The sequence below is a fragment of the Trichechus manatus genome, unplaced genomic scaffold (genome assembly GCF_000243295.1).
Source record: "Trichechus manatus latirostris isolate Lorelei unplaced genomic scaffold, TriManLat1.0 scaffold00090, whole genome shotgun sequence".
NCBI classification, from domain to species: domain Eukaryota; kingdom Metazoa; phylum Chordata; class Mammalia; order Sirenia; family Trichechidae; genus Trichechus; species Trichechus manatus.
Window position 1 is genome coordinate 8,341,648 of NW_004444026.1, and position 17,132 is coordinate 8,358,779.

General features: G+C 37.0%; 1 protein-coding gene across 6 annotated transcripts in view; it reads left to right on the forward strand.

Annotated features, from left to right (window-relative positions):
• The window catches only part of XPO7 (exportin 7), a 98,179-nt gene that overhangs the window by 54,661 nt on the left and 26,386 nt on the right, over window positions 1-17,132 (forward strand). For 2 of the 6 annotated variants that reach the window (XM_004382101.1, XM_023736676.1), the window contains 8 exons: window positions 3,751-3,897; window positions 6,324-6,417; window positions 7,258-7,424; window positions 8,461-8,526; window positions 11,106-11,210; window positions 13,155-13,320; window positions 13,944-14,017; window positions 15,745-15,864. In XM_004382101.1, coding sequence (XP_004382158.1) covers window positions 3,751-3,897; window positions 6,324-6,417; window positions 7,258-7,424; window positions 8,461-8,526; window positions 11,106-11,210; window positions 13,155-13,320; window positions 13,944-14,017; window positions 15,745-15,864 — 939 coding nt within the window. Of the gene's footprint in view, window positions 1-376; window positions 3,219-3,750; window positions 3,898-3,917; window positions 6,418-7,257; window positions 7,425-8,460; window positions 8,554-11,105; window positions 11,211-13,154; window positions 13,321-13,943; window positions 14,018-15,744; window positions 15,865-17,132 lie in introns of those variants that run through there. The other 4 variants (XM_023736677.1, XM_023736675.1, XM_023736679.1 and 1 more) reach the window with 4 other exon arrangements.

Here is a 17,132-nt window from a genome sequence, read left to right on the forward strand (position 1 = left end):
ACAATGAATAAGGAAGACCAAAGAAGAAGTAATGCCTTTGAATTATGATGTTGGTGAAGAATACTGAATATACCATGGATTGCCTGAAGAATGAACAAATCTGTGTTGGAAGAAGTACAGCCGAGCAACAAGGACAGTGAGACTTTGTTCACATACTTTGGACATGTTATCAGGAGGAACCAGTCCCTGGAGAAGGACATCACGCTTGGTAAAGTTAGAGAGTCAGCGAAAAAGAGCAAGACCCTCAACAAAATGGATTGACACAGTGGCTGCAACAGTGGGCTCAAACATAGCAACGACTTTGAAGATGGCGTAGGACCTGTTGTACGTAGGTGGTTGTGAGTTGGTACCAACTTGACAGCACCTAACAACAACAACAGCACTGTATTCTTCATTAGAATTTCTAGTGTATGGGATTGAGCCTACACTTTGTAATAAAATGTTGGCTTCTGATCATTTCAGCTAGTCTGGGTGACAATCAGATTAAGGATGTGATTAAGGATCTTCAGAGGACCTGCAGATCCAACTGATCACCCAAGTGCTCTGCTTGTTTTCTAGTTCAGTACTCGGCATTGTTGGGAATGTCACAAAGTCCTTCCTAAATTCCAATATGCTAGTCTCTGATTGGAAATTTCCAATCGCATTTTTTTTTTTTTAAGAGCAGTGAGGCTAATATAAAAGTCTATGCTGTTAGGCTATTTAAAAAGCAATATTGTACAAACTAAATAACATAAATACCAAGACATTCTACTTTGGGGAGTAGTATAACATCTAATGTACAAACAAAATCTCCATTTCCTCTAATCTAGTGGCAGCTCTTCAGACAAAGGATTATATGTTGAGGTCTGTAGTCTCAAGAGGTTGCACCTTATACTGAAATAATTGAGCTACATTTTCTCTATCTAGTTTTAAAAGACTGTAAAATAATGTGAAATATTGAAGAAGATAAATTCTTTTAATACTGTACCTTCATTGTGACTGTTGGTGAAATCAGCATGTTTCTAGGTTTGAGATTTAATTGTCCTGAGTTTCTTTTCCTTAAACACTCCTTTGCTGTTGAGGATCACCTTCCAGTTTTATACAGTATTACACCAGATGTGTTTTTCTGTTCCAGAGGGAGTATATAGAAGTTTCTCTGTGAATTTATAGGCTTGGCAGTCTGATGGACAGAAAATAGACATTCTTCTCTGGAGTCTTTGCTGTGACCCAACTGGCATCATGTAACAGATGCCCTTAATAAGAATTGGGGAATAGGAAAGGTGTTTCCATGTAAGGGGAAAAATGCTGTGGTGTGTTGTTCCTTCCCTGTAAATGTGAAATACTAGTTTTATTGGCTAATCAAATAATTGGTAGGATAAATTGTCTTATGCTGGGTCCAAAAAAAACAATTCAGATAATCCAACCATTAAATTTGCTTGGAAACACTAGGATCCAAAGGAGCATAAATGTAACCGTCTTGTTCCTCTACTTCTTCCATGGGTAGTATGGGAAACCCAAATAAAATGACAATTCACTCTGTGGTTTATAGATGTTTCCACTAATTGTGTGGGAAAACATAATCGTTCCCCGTTTGTTCTTCTGGAAACAGAGCTATAGTTCTTCAAACTGTTTGTGTAAATGGTCAAATTACTTTTTTGTTTTTAAACAGGATTGTTTCCTGAGCTGAGAACTCATTACCAGATTTAACCTGCAGTATGTTTTGTCAACTAAATTAAAGCAAATCAAAACAAAGCAACAGCAAAAAACGCCCACCATAACCTGCATGTAGGTTTTTAGCAGTAAGGAACCACTGGTGACAGATGCTTAGCCATTGTCATGTGAACAACTTTGTTGTAATAAACAGAAACGAGAGTTGCACTGGGGGAGCTACCAGAACTGATTGATCAGACTTTAAGGAGACTCATTATACCTTAAGTATTAAGAAGCTTGACTGCTTAGGGAGTGTCTGTTCAAGATGTTGGAAAGCTTAAAGTGTGTGACCCTGTGAAGGTTATGAGACAGCTGTTTTTCCCTAATACCAGATTTCGTAATTTTCCTTTTTAGTTAGGGTATCCTGTTGATATCTTTTGTGTTACCTATTTTTTAAATAATTTCTTCCTTTTCTTTTAAGTAAATCATGAGATAGGCGGAAAAAAAAAAACCCTGACTTCATACTCGTCTTGAGCCAGTATTGGCTAGCATAAAAATGACTTTCACATGTATTTTATGGAATATATGTATAATTAATCTTGTCCTCTATTCTTGTGTTTATAAGCTATGTGGAAAAAATCAGGTACTGCATATAGAATTTCATTGCTTGAAATCTGACTTTGCAACTGCAGTTTTCTCTGTGTTTTTGAATTGAAGAAGATATTAAGTGGGCCCCCTGAAAAGTCAGAGGGGAACAAATTAAACATAAGCATAATCAAAGTCCCAAGATGTTTTGAGGAGTGGTTTCTTTTGATTGTTTTTGTTCTTTTTTGGGGGGTGGGATCTCTGAAGTGAGACTGATGCTTTTCTCTTAGAGTGTTAGTGTTTGTCTTTTCTGTTGCCTTTAGGTTAATGTTTGAAATTCATTAAACGGGTTGAGTAAAATAGGAATCTTGCACTAAGGACTTTCCTGCTTAGTGGAAAAGCTGTGATTTATAAAGTCACAGCAAAATGAAATAAAGTGATAACAAAAAGCCTTGGGCAGACTGACTGTGTAATATATTTTAGGCAATTTACCCAGGTTGGTTTGTTTAGTTAGTATTTAGGGGGTGAGGGGGATCTTGTCAGAATTTTCATTTCTAACAGAAGGATCCTTCAAACTATTTAAACCAATTCTTGCTTGCTACTGTTGAAAATAGGCTCAGATGTTTTTTTCTTAAAGTCCAAACCATTCCTTTAAAGGCAAACAGATGTTTACCCATCTCTTCGGTGAAAGATGACAGTTAAATCCTAACCAGTTCCTTTCCTCTTTTCCTTTTAAAACACTACGTTAAGTAGATTTGGATCCCTTTGGGTTTTTGACCAAAGCACACACCCATATCCACTCTTTCTCCCTGGACCTAGTTCAAGATTTGGAGAGAAGGGTTTGTTTGGGGGCGTTTCCCTTGTCTTATCTCTGTGTGAGCATATGCTAGGGTTCAATTTGTTTTGACCCTTCCCTTTTAAATTTGGAACCGAAGTGAAAGTTTAAAGTACAGCCAGAGAAGGAAGTCTGCTGAACTTTAGGCATGAGGGATCCAGGGAGGAAGGTGCGTACATACATTCTGAAGCTTTCTCATAGAGGTGGCCATTTCTAATGTATCTAGATATTTATAAGTTAACTCAGTTAGCTATTCAAAGGGAGAATATTTAAAATTATGTAAAGATTTGTGTGGATACTTACATTTTGTGTTTATGTGCTTAGTTTTGGTAGCAGTGCCTCTAGTGTTTTGAAACTGATAGCAGGACAGAAGCAAATTCTGAATTTTTATTTGAATGTCTTATGGAAATGCTTAGGAGGGTGGGTATTTCCAAGGAAAAAAATATGTAATTTGTGATTGATCTTCAAGGGAAAAACTGAAAATGTAGCTATTTTAACGTTCTATCATTTTGTCTATTAAAGCATCAAATAAAGAATTACAAATGGTTATTATTAGATAAAGGTCACCCAGATTCTCCTCAGAGTTGAGAAGCAATTCTCTCTTCATTGATTACTACTTATCTTTGTCCGGTAATTTCAAGTACAGTACTTTGTGTATATAGCAGGCTGGATTAATTTCTTTTTTAACTGATCTTTTCCAGAGCCTGGCCCAACTAGAGAATCTGTGCAAACAGCTGTATGAAACAACAGATACCACCACTCGACTCCAGGCAGAGAAAGCCTTGGTTGAATTCACCAACAGCCCTGATTGCCTGAGCAAGTGCCAGCTACTCCTTGAAAGAGGGAGTGTACGTAAGATTTGAAAATTCTCAAAGGATAACAGGCTTAGGAAAATAGATTCCGGTTCTAATTTTAGGGATGGATTGTGATAGCTTCTGTTCGTTGAGTCTTCTAGATGTCCCTGCCTTCTAATTTCACTTTTTAAGAGCACCATACCTGTCAGGTAGGCAAAAAGTCCATATAGCCTCATCAGGAAAATTTCTTTGAACGTGTATCTTTTCCTATCATTTTTCATCTGTAATCAAATTTCTAGGACTCCTTTTCTGTATTTAAACTCCATGTTACCTTACAAGATCTCCAGGCGTCTTATTTCTCCTCCTCTGTACCACAGCTCCTGCTTATTGTTTAGAAGTCTAGGAAAAATTTATCTTGACAATGAAAAGTACAGGAAGTTTTAGCTTTACAAGTGGAATTAGAACCTCTTCCAGATGACAGTGGACGTGAAAAATGACATTGCAGTGATGAAAATAATACTGCTAATGAGATGTCATTTGATTAATTTGGGGGTGGGGTAGGGTGTGGTCTTCAGAATGGTAAAATCTCACCAAAGTACCCTGAAAGGGTATTACAATTACGAAAGTCAGAATACTAGACTCTGGAATCTAGTGCTGTACTTCTTTAGACAAAATGGCAACATAATCAAGTCCAGTCCACCTCTTATTTTTTCTAATGCTCAAACTACTTTCCATGCATGCTTACCTATTACCCTACTTCACAGATGAAAGGGAAGAAACCAAGAGAAAGTACAAGTATTAGCCATAATTATTATCAGTGTAGTAGAGGTGAAAATAGAAATGATAATGCAGTATTATATCCTGAACAACAGTGAATCCCTAAAGAATTGGTTACTAAAAATTTACTTTCCAAAAGCATCCTTAAGACTAAAAGGAGATATGGGGGAAAGAAATGAAAGCAGTTAATTTGTTGAGATGGTGGAATTCTGGATAGCTTCATTTAAAAATTAGTATTGTTACAATATTGTTTATGCAGCAAATAGAACGAACTAAGTTGCTTTAAAATTATCCTTTAATAGCTGAGGTATCAAACTCTTTTTCCAGGTATCTCAAGGCTACAAGATCATGGTCAGAGACTGTGTAGTGCTGTGTTCTAAGTTTTACACATATAATATTTGGTATATTTCTTTTAAATCACTGGGCTTTAGGCTTGATCTACATGTTTGTTCTGTAGGAGATGCTCAGCTGGCTCTTCCAGCTGACTTGCTGGAATGCCACACTATAATCTCTGACATTGCTAATGCCAGTTACTCGTTACTGACAATCAACAAGCTGAAAAATAGGATTGATACAGTACTAAAAACATTTCGTTTTAGTGGATTGCTTCTTTTTTAATCTCTCAGTTCACTTCTTAGTGACTTAGCAAATTTATTGGAATTGTGTGTGTAAGAGCCATGGTCTGTAAATTCACATAGCCTTTTTTCCACTATTAGTAGTTTGACACAGCTGCTCTAACTAAACAATTTAAACCATTTTCAGGGGTGTTGAATAAAAATCCCATTAATTTTCTAAGTCACTTTTATAGATTTTTTTTTCTTAATCTTAGATGTTCTTTATACCTGGTAGTATCATATAATGCTAACATAGATGACCTACTGTCCTAGAACTCTTAGTTTCATGGAAAATCATCCTTGACCTTGATTTAATTATCTTTAATGGTTCTGAGTCTGTTTCTTTTACATGACCTATAAAGCCACATAGAGGAATTCTTAATGGTTCCTTCTTATAAATTATAATCAGATAAGAATGCTTGATTCTCTGTAAGGTTAAAAGCCACACTTGAGAATGTAATGATGCTATTCCATTGCTTAGGGTATAATTTTTCTTTTTCACAAATAATTGTTAAGTAAGTATTTTACTTTAAAACTAGCCTGTACATTCCCCAGAGCTGTAGCTGATTGATAGCTGTGTTGAAGGAAAGATGTAATTTAGGGATTAACTATATAGCCTAATGTGATGGTTCCCCTAATATTTCTTTTTTCTTTCTGATACTATACATATAGGAATATTATGAGGTAAAAATTTTTGAAGTATTATTAAAAACAGGGTTATTGAGGGGAGAACATTTCTTGGTTTAAATGAAAGGAATTTTTCTTCTAAAGATATCTTTCTGAAAAGATCTTTAGCATCTACCCCTCAAACTGATCCAGATATCTGGATTGGATTGAGTTTGTTCATGCCACTCACTTTATCTTGCTCCTTGTTTGTGACTGAAGTCAGCTAAATAAGCTCCTACGCTGTATAGTACTCATTTTCCCATAAAATGATACACTGTCTAAAATCCAGAGAGGATCCAGTATAGCAAAACTGATTTTTTTCTTTTTTCCCTCATCTGAGCACAGATCTCCAAGTAAAAAATCTTATGGCTTGCTTACCCAATAATTTGAATAACAGGTCCTTTTCTTTCCTTCTTTCCACAGTCATCTTACTCCCAATTACTGGCAGCTACATGCCTTACAAAGCTTATATCACGCACAAACAACCCCCTACCATTGGAACAACGAATAGATATTCGTAAGTAGAGAATTTTCTGTTCTGTTTTAAAGAAATTAGTTTGTTTAGTGATGTGCTAGTAACAGTTAGATTTATGTGCTTGTTTGATAACACTCTGAAATTCCTAAGCATACAGAATATCTAGAATCCAGGTTTTTCTCCAGAACTTTGGGTTTATGAAAGTGAGCCAGCCAGTTGCCATCAAGTGCATTCTAATTCATGTCAACCCCATGTGTGTCAGGGTAGAACCGTGCTCCATAGGGTTTTCCGTAGAAGAGGGTCCAATATAATTACTTCCAGGAAAATTCTAAGTCATCCCTTTTATTGTCAGAAGTTTCTTTTATTCAGTCTTGACTGCTACTAAAAAGTAAGAAAAACATTGTTCGAGATTTTTAATTCTATTCAGATGATATTATTTAACCCCCCGGGTGGTGCAAACAGTTAAGCGTAGTTCTACTAGCCTAAAGGTTGGCCGTTCAGATTCCTCCAGAGGCACCTAGAAAAACATGCCTGACAATCTGCTTCTGAAAGATTACAGCCTTAAAAATCCTATGGAGCAGTTCTGCTCTGCACACACAGGGTCGCCATGAGTCAGAATCGACTCAACAGCAGATTACAACAACAACAAGGTAGATTCAAGTCTATCATACTTCATTTTCTTCATTATGAAAATAAAACTCTGAATTAGAAAGCCTAATAATCTTAAATTCAAGGCCCCATTTCTCAGTGGCATAACGAATAATGAGTGTTTAGGATAAATAGTCTCAATTTACTGTTTTTTTGGCCATTTAGTACATATTTAAAGATGTACACCCTTCTCTGTCAGAGCTTTCTATTATGTAAATTATTTTTGTTTTATAGGGAACTATGTGCTCAACTACCTTGCCACTCGGCCGAAGTTGGCTACTTTTGTGACACAAGCACTCATTCAGTTATATGCCAGAATCACAAAACTGGGCTGGTTTGACTGTCAGAAGGATGACTATGTCTTCAGAAATGCAATCACAGACGTCACAAGATTTTTACAAGTAGGATGTATATATTTGACATAATAAAACGGAGGAAATAAAATGTATATACTTAGCCACTTTTTAAAAATTACTCAAAGTGGAATTATTTCGTATATTCTCTTCTGCATCTTTTTTATCCTTAATATGTCCTGGCAGTGTTTGCATGTCAGCACAAACAAACCCTGCTTCATTCTTTCTAATGCCTGCTTACTATTCCAATCTGAAACACCATAATTTATCTTGATAGATGGACATTTAGTTTGTTTCTAGTTTTTTACTGTTAAATAACTACTTGAGTGAATATCCCAGTACATATACCTTCCCATACTTTGAATAAGTGTATTGGTAGGGTGAATTCCTAGCCTTGGAATTATTTAATCAAAGGGTTGTGTGTGTGTGAGAGAGAGACAGAGAGAGAGTATATTCTTTCAAAGATTATTTCTGAATTACCCTAAAAAAAGCTATACCATTTACACTTCCACCAACGGTTTGTAAGAGTGCCTGTTTCCCTGTATCTCAGCCTCTGAAGCAAAACTTTTTCTTTTTTGCAATTTGATAGGTAAAAAGAATTGGTATCTTGCTGTTTGGGTTATGAGTGAGACAGAACAAGTTTTCATATGTTAATTTACTACTTGTCTTTGTTTTTCTGGGAACTTCCTATTCATATCTTATGTACATTTTTGTATCAGGCTTTTTGCCTTTTTCTCATTGTTTATACAGTCTTTGTAAATTAAGCAACTCATTTATTTTTCATTTATCTTACAAATGTGATTTACCAGTTTATCTTTTCATAATGTTTATGGTATAATGCTTATGGCAATTTTTAAAATGCAAGAGTTTTAAATTTTGATGAAGTCAGATTTGTCAGCCTTCCATTATGGCAGTTAGGTTTTATGTCCTGCAAAGCAACAGTTTTAAACTACGATTCCTTGCTGCCTTGTCTAGGTGGTTTCATTAGTGACACAGGAATCTGTCATTCAGAAGTCTGACCTTATCCCAAAGCAGAAATCAAGCTGCACATGGTAACTCCTTCTGCCTTATGTTTTTTAACCAGGATAGTGTTGAATACTGCATCATTGGCGTCACAATTTTATCTCAGCTAACCAATGAAATTAACCAAGTAAGTGCTACAGCCTTCCTCATTGAAGTAAGTGCCATATTTTTTCTTAGTATTAGTGTTTTCTGCTGTGTGTGGGATGATCTTTTTTGGCAGTTGTGTGCTTTTGCGGTAAGTGATCAATGCCCTTTTGAAACAAGATAGTTCCATTGGTTTTCCTCTGCAAGTACAACCTACCTCACTCTTATTGCCCCAGTCCCTTTCTGTCTCCAGAATTTTCTACCCTCCCACCTTGGCTTTCCTTCTTAGTATTAATTGTTCATTGTTAAGAGATAAGAGCAATGGTCCTAAGTCAAAACTATAATATTGTGTTGCTAGTGAAAGAGAATGAGAATGTGTCCCAAAAAATGGATCGTAAAAGTGGAGTCAGCATCATTAGTGTGCCCTCTCTGCTCCTGTGTACATTAATATGTGTTTATAGTCATTTAAAAATCAATTCCCATGTGCTGTTATTAAAGATTTTGCTGGTAATCTTTTCCAAATGCGCGAAACATTATGTTAAATCCCAAATCGTTCTTTAGTCGTTGATGTCACACATTACTACAGAGGAAACACCAGTTGCTTTCTAGCGCTCTGTTTATTATTTTCTCAGTCATTTACTTTTGTGTCCAGCTAAAATTTTATTATTATTGGATGGGCCAGTGTTAATTTTAGTTGTAACACTCACCCTTGTCAGCATATTAATTACATTAGCATCACTGTTGCTATTGCTCATAATTATGCAAACATTTTTATTAACCGTGAGAAGTTTTAACTTGGAGTTGGTATTATTTTAAATGCACTAGCTAATAGCCTATTAAAATCTGGAGTCCATATTGTAGTCTGTCACATGCAGTCCCCCTTGTGGTCAGTTATTATGAAAACCATAATAGCTTACACTTTTGTGAGATTACTGTGTGCCAGGCACTGTTGTAAGCATTTTCCTTATGTTAACTAATTTTATTCTCACAAAAATTCTGTGAGATAGGTACTGTTGTTGTCTCATTTTCTGGATAAGGAAGCTGTGGCACATAAAGGTTAAATAATTTGCTGAAGATTTTACAGTTAGTAAGCAACAATTTGAATCTAGGTAGTCTTATTCCAGAGCCTGTGTGCTTAACAACAAACTTACTGTTTAACCGCTGTACCTTAGTAGTGGAGTCTCTGGGTGTTGCAAATAGTTAAGCACTTGACTACTAACTGAAAAGCTGGTGGTTTGAATCCACCCAGAGATGCTTCAGAAGAAAGGCCTGGAGATCTACTTCTGAAAGATCACAGCCATTGGAAACCCTGTGGAGCTCGGTTCTACTCTGCAACACATGGGGGCAGCATGAGTGAGAATCAACTCAACAGCAACTGTTTTTGTTTACCTTGGTAGTAGGAGAGCACGCGCTAATTCAATACAGAGATTGTGAGGTTAATATTCTCCCGTTTGAAGCCTGGCACCACAAACTACCTCAATGTTGGTGTAAAAAATCTTTTCAGAATTTTATTTTCCTTTCTTAAGAAGATGATGGGCACGTGTCTAACATACTTAACGTGTAATTAATCTCTGTATCATGAGCAGTGTAATAGATTATATATGGTACATGGTATACAATCCAGCATTGCCTTACTATCGGAGACATTTATGATAGCACAGGAACATTGAAGCTAGAATTGAGGAATATTATAAGCTGTATAATTTAATTTTCCTTTGTTTTTTGGTTGTGAGATTTAAATCAGAAAGTATATTTCTGTCACCATTCCTGTTTGAACTTAGAAATAAAATGAAGGCACGTCCATGACTTGGTTGTCTGTGAGATGTCTTGCTGTGTTACTCTCTTTAATGTGGCAAAAGCACAATGAGCTCCTCTTGGATGAATTGATCAATAATAGAAGGGATTTAAGCTTTGCAACCTTGAAATCCTTTTTATTTCACTACTGAGCACCTACTATGTGTCAAAAATAGAGGGTATGCTAAAGAAGTAAAATATTTAGCCTTTAACCACAGAAAAATTCTATAATTTAGCTGAAAAGACAAGAACAAGGAACAAGTGAAAGACTGATACAACCATTTAAATTAAGTGCTCACTTCTGTGGTATCGACTGTATGTTAACTAAATCAGAGAAGGAAGAGTGAATTACAGGCTATTTTCATTTAGCTTAAGTTCGTGTGTATTTGTTAACGTCCATTTTGGCAGTTCTGCAGTAACTTCAGCCCTGAATGGTTTGTTTACTAAAATCCAAACCCTGCTATTCTGTGTGTTTTTGAGACTAAGCCACAACAAAACGAGACAGTAATTATTAGCAATGTCTGCCAACAATTTGGACATTTTACCTACCTGGGTGCAGAGGAAAATAAAAATCTACAGTGGAGATCCTCATCCCTTCTCCTTTTTCCATTTGTAAGCTATAGAGAAGTGATATCCTGGCTAGCTGTTATCAGCTTATTATGCTCTGTACACTGTCACCATACATGTTTTAACAATCATTTAAATGTTAAAAATGTGTTTAATGTGGTGGTTACTGGAAATCCTTCTAAGTATTTGAAGTCTGCTTGAAATTTTTTTTCTTTACAATTGATTGTAAAACTTGGTTTGGTTTATTCTTTTTCCGCACAGGCAGACACCACCCATCCTTTGACCAAGCACAGAAAAATAGCCTCTTCTTTCCGAGATTCATCATTATTTGATATCTTCACACTTTCCTGCAATTTACTAAAACAGGTGAGACTGTAGGTTGGGTCATGCTCCCAGGTTCTTTTGAAAGGATAAGGATGAGTAGGGACTTGTTAGATGTCAGCTCTTTAATCTTTCACATAATACCTATCTCAGAGGCATTAGAGAAACTTGCCAGATTGATCACTGAAGTTGGAGAAAGGATTGTGATTTCCCTATTGCAGATCTATTCCCCTAGGTAAAGAGCAGCAAGTGAACACTTATCCCATGCTCCTGTCTTAAAGGAATCCAGTTTACCACAAAGGTTGAAATTTTGTCGTTTGTCTTTTTATAGCCACATAAAATCTTCCTATACGCAGTGAAAGCATGTTAATTTCGTGGTGTTTGGATTCTTGGTGCTCTGAAAATGGGTTCAGACTACATTGTTAGCATACAAAAACTAGGCTGGCTCCCCTGCCCCCTGCTGAGCTAAAAGCAGCAAATAAACAAGCAACATCTGTAAGGAACAGTAGATTTTGAATTTTAACATCTATTTAGATTTTACAACCTGAAGGGGTAGACAGTATCACATAAACAAATTACCTGTTTTAAAATAGAAAGTTGGTGTTTCAATCCATTTATTGATAGAATTGAACTAATTAACCTAAGAGTCCCACACATTTATAACAATGTTCAGATGCTTGATGCTTTGTCCCTGTGGAAAGCTAAATGGAATCTGTAAATATTCACCTCCAGCTTTTTGTTCATTTTTTGTTTTTTGTTCTCATTTTCCAGTTTGTCACAATTTTAGTTTTAGAGGCAAGTTTGGATTTTTTTCTGTTGCCCCAGTTAATGATATCCATCTTTTTCCTCAACTGCGTATCTCGGATTTCCCAAACAAACCTCAGTCTGGGCAAGCTGCCTGGCAAAAGTTTCTTCTCCCCGCTAGAGGGGAAAGCTTTTGAGAAAACTAAGGATTGAACCCTCAGCACTGATACCATCAAAAACTATTATGTACTATTAGCCAGCCAGCCATTGAGACCATGGCTGGTATAACCTTTGAATCTAATAGTCACAGCAAGTGTGGACCAGTATTAAGCTGTAGTCAAGTTCTCTGCAAATGAATAAATAAAATTCAGTGGAGTTTTTGTTTTAATTACGGTTTGAAAGATTTTTGTTGATGATAGTGATGAGGAAGGAAGGTAGGGCAGGGTGTAGAACTTATTCAGAACTCTCTCCCAGAGTTTAATCCTTGCCCTATCTGGAAATAACTAGGACTTTACACGCATATGAAGCCACAGACATCCCATATTGCTTCAGAATTCCCTGTGGCCATTATGTCTACAACATATAAAAAGTAAGTGTTAAAAAGGGGGCTTTTTTAAATACCAGCTTCATATTTTTCAGTATCGTTTAATGTTGTCTAGCTCACCTTTTCTACAAAGACAACCCTCTTTATAAGAATTTCTTTAACAAGCATGCAAAATATCCCGTATTCTTCGAGCAGTATGACTTCTTCTGAGTCTGTATTCTTACCTGTCCTTTTTTATCACCTTTTATCCCTTGGAAGCCCCAACCTTTTCTTAGAGTGCTAACTAAACTAACAGGTAGGTAATCTCAGTTTCCACGTATCAGACATTTATTACACATCACTGGTCCCCTTCCATTCCCTGAATTGTCAAAAAAAATTTTCCCTCTTCATTGTTCCCCTGGTTCCTGACAGAATTTATCAGTACCAGGTGACTAACCAGTCCACAAAATGTATGGCTGGCTAAGCTCTTATCTAAGTTGTACAACTAGTGACCTTTGCTGTAATAGTAAATAAGGAACTAGACATTTCATCATGATGTTAAGGTGATAGAAATACGGCATCCTTTTGGGAAAAAATATCACTTTATTGCATTGAAATATATCCCTCCTTTTCTGGTTTAACAGCCTTCTTAATGAGTCTGGGAGCAAGCTTGGAAGAGAGGAAGTGATTGTTGGGGGCTCATTATGTGGTCATTTTTACAGGCTTCAGGAAAGAATCTAAACTTGAATGATGAAAGTCAGCATGGCTTGCTCATGCAACTGCTCAAACTCACTCATAACTGCCTAAACTTTGATTTCATTGGCACATCTACTGATGAGTCCTCAGATGACCTGTGTACAGTGCAGATTCCCACCAGCTGGAGATCAGGTAACACAACTCTACCACCTAAAACGACCTGCTGCTAAACTACATGGTGTCTGTAGGACGATCTAAATAATCCTTGGTAATGCCTTTTTTTTACATTGAGAGAAAATTTAGAATTTTAGCGTCTGTCTTTATAAAGGGGAGAAGCGGTTACTAGAGAAACCTTATCGATTTCCCTCAGCAAGGGAGAACTCTTAATTACTGAGTATTAACTGATAAATATTTGACTTTCTTGCATTAATCAGCCTAGAGACTTCTGTTATCTCTTATTCATTTGGGGTAATGTCTATCTTTAAAAACAAAATTAAATAAAAGAACTTGTGCCTGTGTTTATGTCTTTGTTCCTCTGGTTAAAAGTTCCTGCTGTGGATGAGTCATAATTGTCTGAAGTTCCCTCAGAGTCAGAAGAATGAATCTATTTCTTAGAGGAGCTAAAAGCTAGTGCTTAAAAAAAAAAGGGGAGGGGGAGCCAGAGTCGCTATTGGTGTATCACTTTCTAAGGAAAAAAACCATTCTATCAGAACAGTAAGCAGAAGACTATGTTCCCTAATATACAGTGCCAGAAGTATGCCCCCAGCAGTGTGCAGACATACCCAGTAAAGTGCTCTCTTTTGTCTTTGTTTCAGCATTCTTGGATTCTTCAACGCTGCAGCTGTTTTTTGACCTGTATCATTCCATCCCTCCTTCGTTTTCACCTTTGGTGAGTCAGGACCACAGTTCCTAAAGCAAACCTATTTCTAGAAAGTAACAATGGTGAATGAGCCTCATGTTCGTTTGCTTTTATATAATTGGGGAAGTAAGGCATAAAAATACTAGGGTTAGTTATCTATCCTTTTGAGATCAAGCTTGTACCCTAAAGATTTTCACTATAAAATTGTTACTTAACTATTTTTAAATTATTTCTGTCTAATGGGCAGTTGCCACCAGTGGTCAAACTCTTTTGTTCTCATTCTGTATCTGACTTTATGCTCACCTCAAATTGCCACAGGCTAGACTGTGGGGATTCACTTGGTACTGTCTGGTTGAACCCTTAAGATTGTCCTGACTGAGAAGATTTTGGAAAATACTTCAGGCATATGTTACAGAAGTGATAAATGGAAGCTGTAATGGGAAGGCAAATTTGCATACTTATCCAGAATACATTTGAAAGCTGTTAAGAATGGTGTACTTTTCCTTGAAAGCAATAATTAACCTCCTCCAACTCCTACAATCTATTCAGGTTCTAAAATACTATAAGTACAGTATTTCATGTTGATGGTCTACAATACTATTGTAAATAAAGTGTACAAAGAAAATAAAGTAGTGGCTGCTTGACCTTGTGTTTCTCCAGTAGACAACTTTCCTGTTCACTGTGTTAACTTTTCCAAATTAACGTAGACCTTGGCTTTAGCAGAAATATGAATTCAGTGTAGTTGTATCATTAAGGTTACTGCAGGGAAAGGTAGTGCACTCAAGAGGGGTAATTAATGAAAGGACTTTTACAGAAGTGTGGGCAGAATTAAAGAAATCCACCCAGGGGTGGTGATGCACACACCCTGGGGCTGACAGAAGTGGAAAGATAGCCACAGTGGGGAGCATCACGGGGGGAGGGAAGAAAACCGTGGAGAAAGCTGAAGCTGTGGCTTAGGAGAGGGATGTACAACAGGAGCTAGGGCCATGAGTAGAGAAAATCAGCCATTGCCAACCCATAGCCCAGCCAAGGTGGAGAGAGTACCTCTTTCCTTCTGCCCTCTCATCGCTTGGTACTTTCCATTGGTTGAAGCCAACTGGAAGCCAGAGGACAGGGAACTTGGTTGTTGTAATCCCTGGAAGTCAGCCTCCAAGGGAACATAGCAGTGTGAAGAAGGATAAAAATGGATCTGGAGGTACAAACAGGGAATATAAGTATCTAGCACAGTGGGGAAAGGGTAAAATGTTTGCTGTGTAAAAGCTGTTGTTTTGTTTTTGTTGTTTGTTTTTTTCATAGCATCAGTCTGATTTGGTTATTTCATTATAGCAGTCTGTAGCAAAGCCTGATTAGCCAAAAGGCTCTAATAAAACAGAAAAAACTTAGACCTTTAAGCAGAAATCTAAAATATTTATTCTATTAATTGCTTGGTATTTTGAAGCATTAAAAATATGTATATCTTAACAAGAATCAAGGAAGCCTTTGGGGTGGTTGAAAATAATACCTAAGTATATTTTCAAACTGTTGATTAATTGCTATGATCAGCTTTGACTTAAGGCTTTTTTTTTTTTTAATCTGTTTTAGCTATCCCAGGCTATACCCCACTGATCTTCCCATATCATTATAATGCTAGCAGGGATAGAAAGAACAGAATTAGTGATGTATGTAAAAGAGAATATTATAGGAGGGGAAAGGGTGTGGTGAAAATATCTGTACCATCTTTTTAATCAGTTTTATTTGGGTTGTATCCTTGCTTTTAGGTATTATCCTGCTTAGTACAGATTGCCTCGGTCCGAAGATCCCTGTTTAATAATGCAGAGAGGGCCAAGTTTCTCTCTCATCTTGTCGATGGAGTTAAACGAATACTGGAAAATCCACAGGTAAAATATGACTATATATATGTACATATATAGAATTAGTATATGCCTATATGGAGTCCCTGGGTGGCGCAACGGTTAAGCACTCAGCTGCTAACCAGAAGGTTGTGATTTGAACCCATCCAGCAGCTCCATGGGAGAGAGACCTAGCAATCTGCTTCCATAAAGATTGCAGCCAAGAAAACCCTATAGGGTAGTTCTACCCTGTTACATGGGGTCACTAGGAGTTGGAGTCAACTTGATGGCACCCAGCAACAACAACTAGCTGAAAGGTTGGCAGTTCGGACTCACCCAGAGGCACCCCAAAAGTCAGGTCTGGCGATCTGCTTCTGAAAGGTCGTAGCCTTGAAACCCCTGTGGAGCAGTTTTACCGTACACACATGGGGTCACCTTGAGTCGGAATCGACTTGATGGCAATTGACAATAACATATGCCTGTGTAGTACAGGGATGGTCTATACACTGTGTACAAGGAGATGCATCTAGAGGCTACACTTAGCAGAAATCCCAGAAAACAGTTCAGTCTGTCCATAGGAAGATTTGTGTAAATCACATGTGCAGGCAAATTCTGAGAGTATTTGCCCAAAAGAGGAGTTTGTATCCTCCAGCTTCAGTAATACACGAATTGTAGAAAGTGATCACTTTGATACAGAAAAATAAGGCTGGAGCTAGTCATTTTTTCCCAATAAATTAAGAATCTAAAGTTTGTTTTTTGTTTTCATTTCCTTTTTGTTTTTTAAATGTACATCATTAACCTGAGTGGATAAGGCTGCTTTTAGGTGGGAAGGAAGATGTTTCTCTTTCAAATATTCATTCTATAACTTGATATCCCTTTTTGTCCCGAAGATTCAGCCAACACCTACTTTTTTTTTTTAAAGTGCCACTTCCCAATCCTAGGAAATATTATAAAATATTATAAAAGCAGTTTAATTTATCTCTCTTTTTTAAAATTCATTTATTCATTCAACAAATTGTATCGAGCACCTACTGTGTGCCTAGTCACAGGGATTATTAGTAGTGAACAAATCAAAGCCTCTGCATAACAGTTTATAAAGAAAATGTTCTACATTCTACCTTGGTGAGTAGCATCTGGGGTCTTAAAAGCCTGTAAGCGGCCACCTAAGATACTCCACTGGTCTCACCCCTTCGGGAGCAAGGGAGAATGAAGAAAACAAGATACAAGGGAAAGATTAGTCCAAAGGTCTAATGGACCACAACTACCATGGCCTCCACCAGACTGAGTCCAGTACAACTAGATGGTGCCTGGCTACC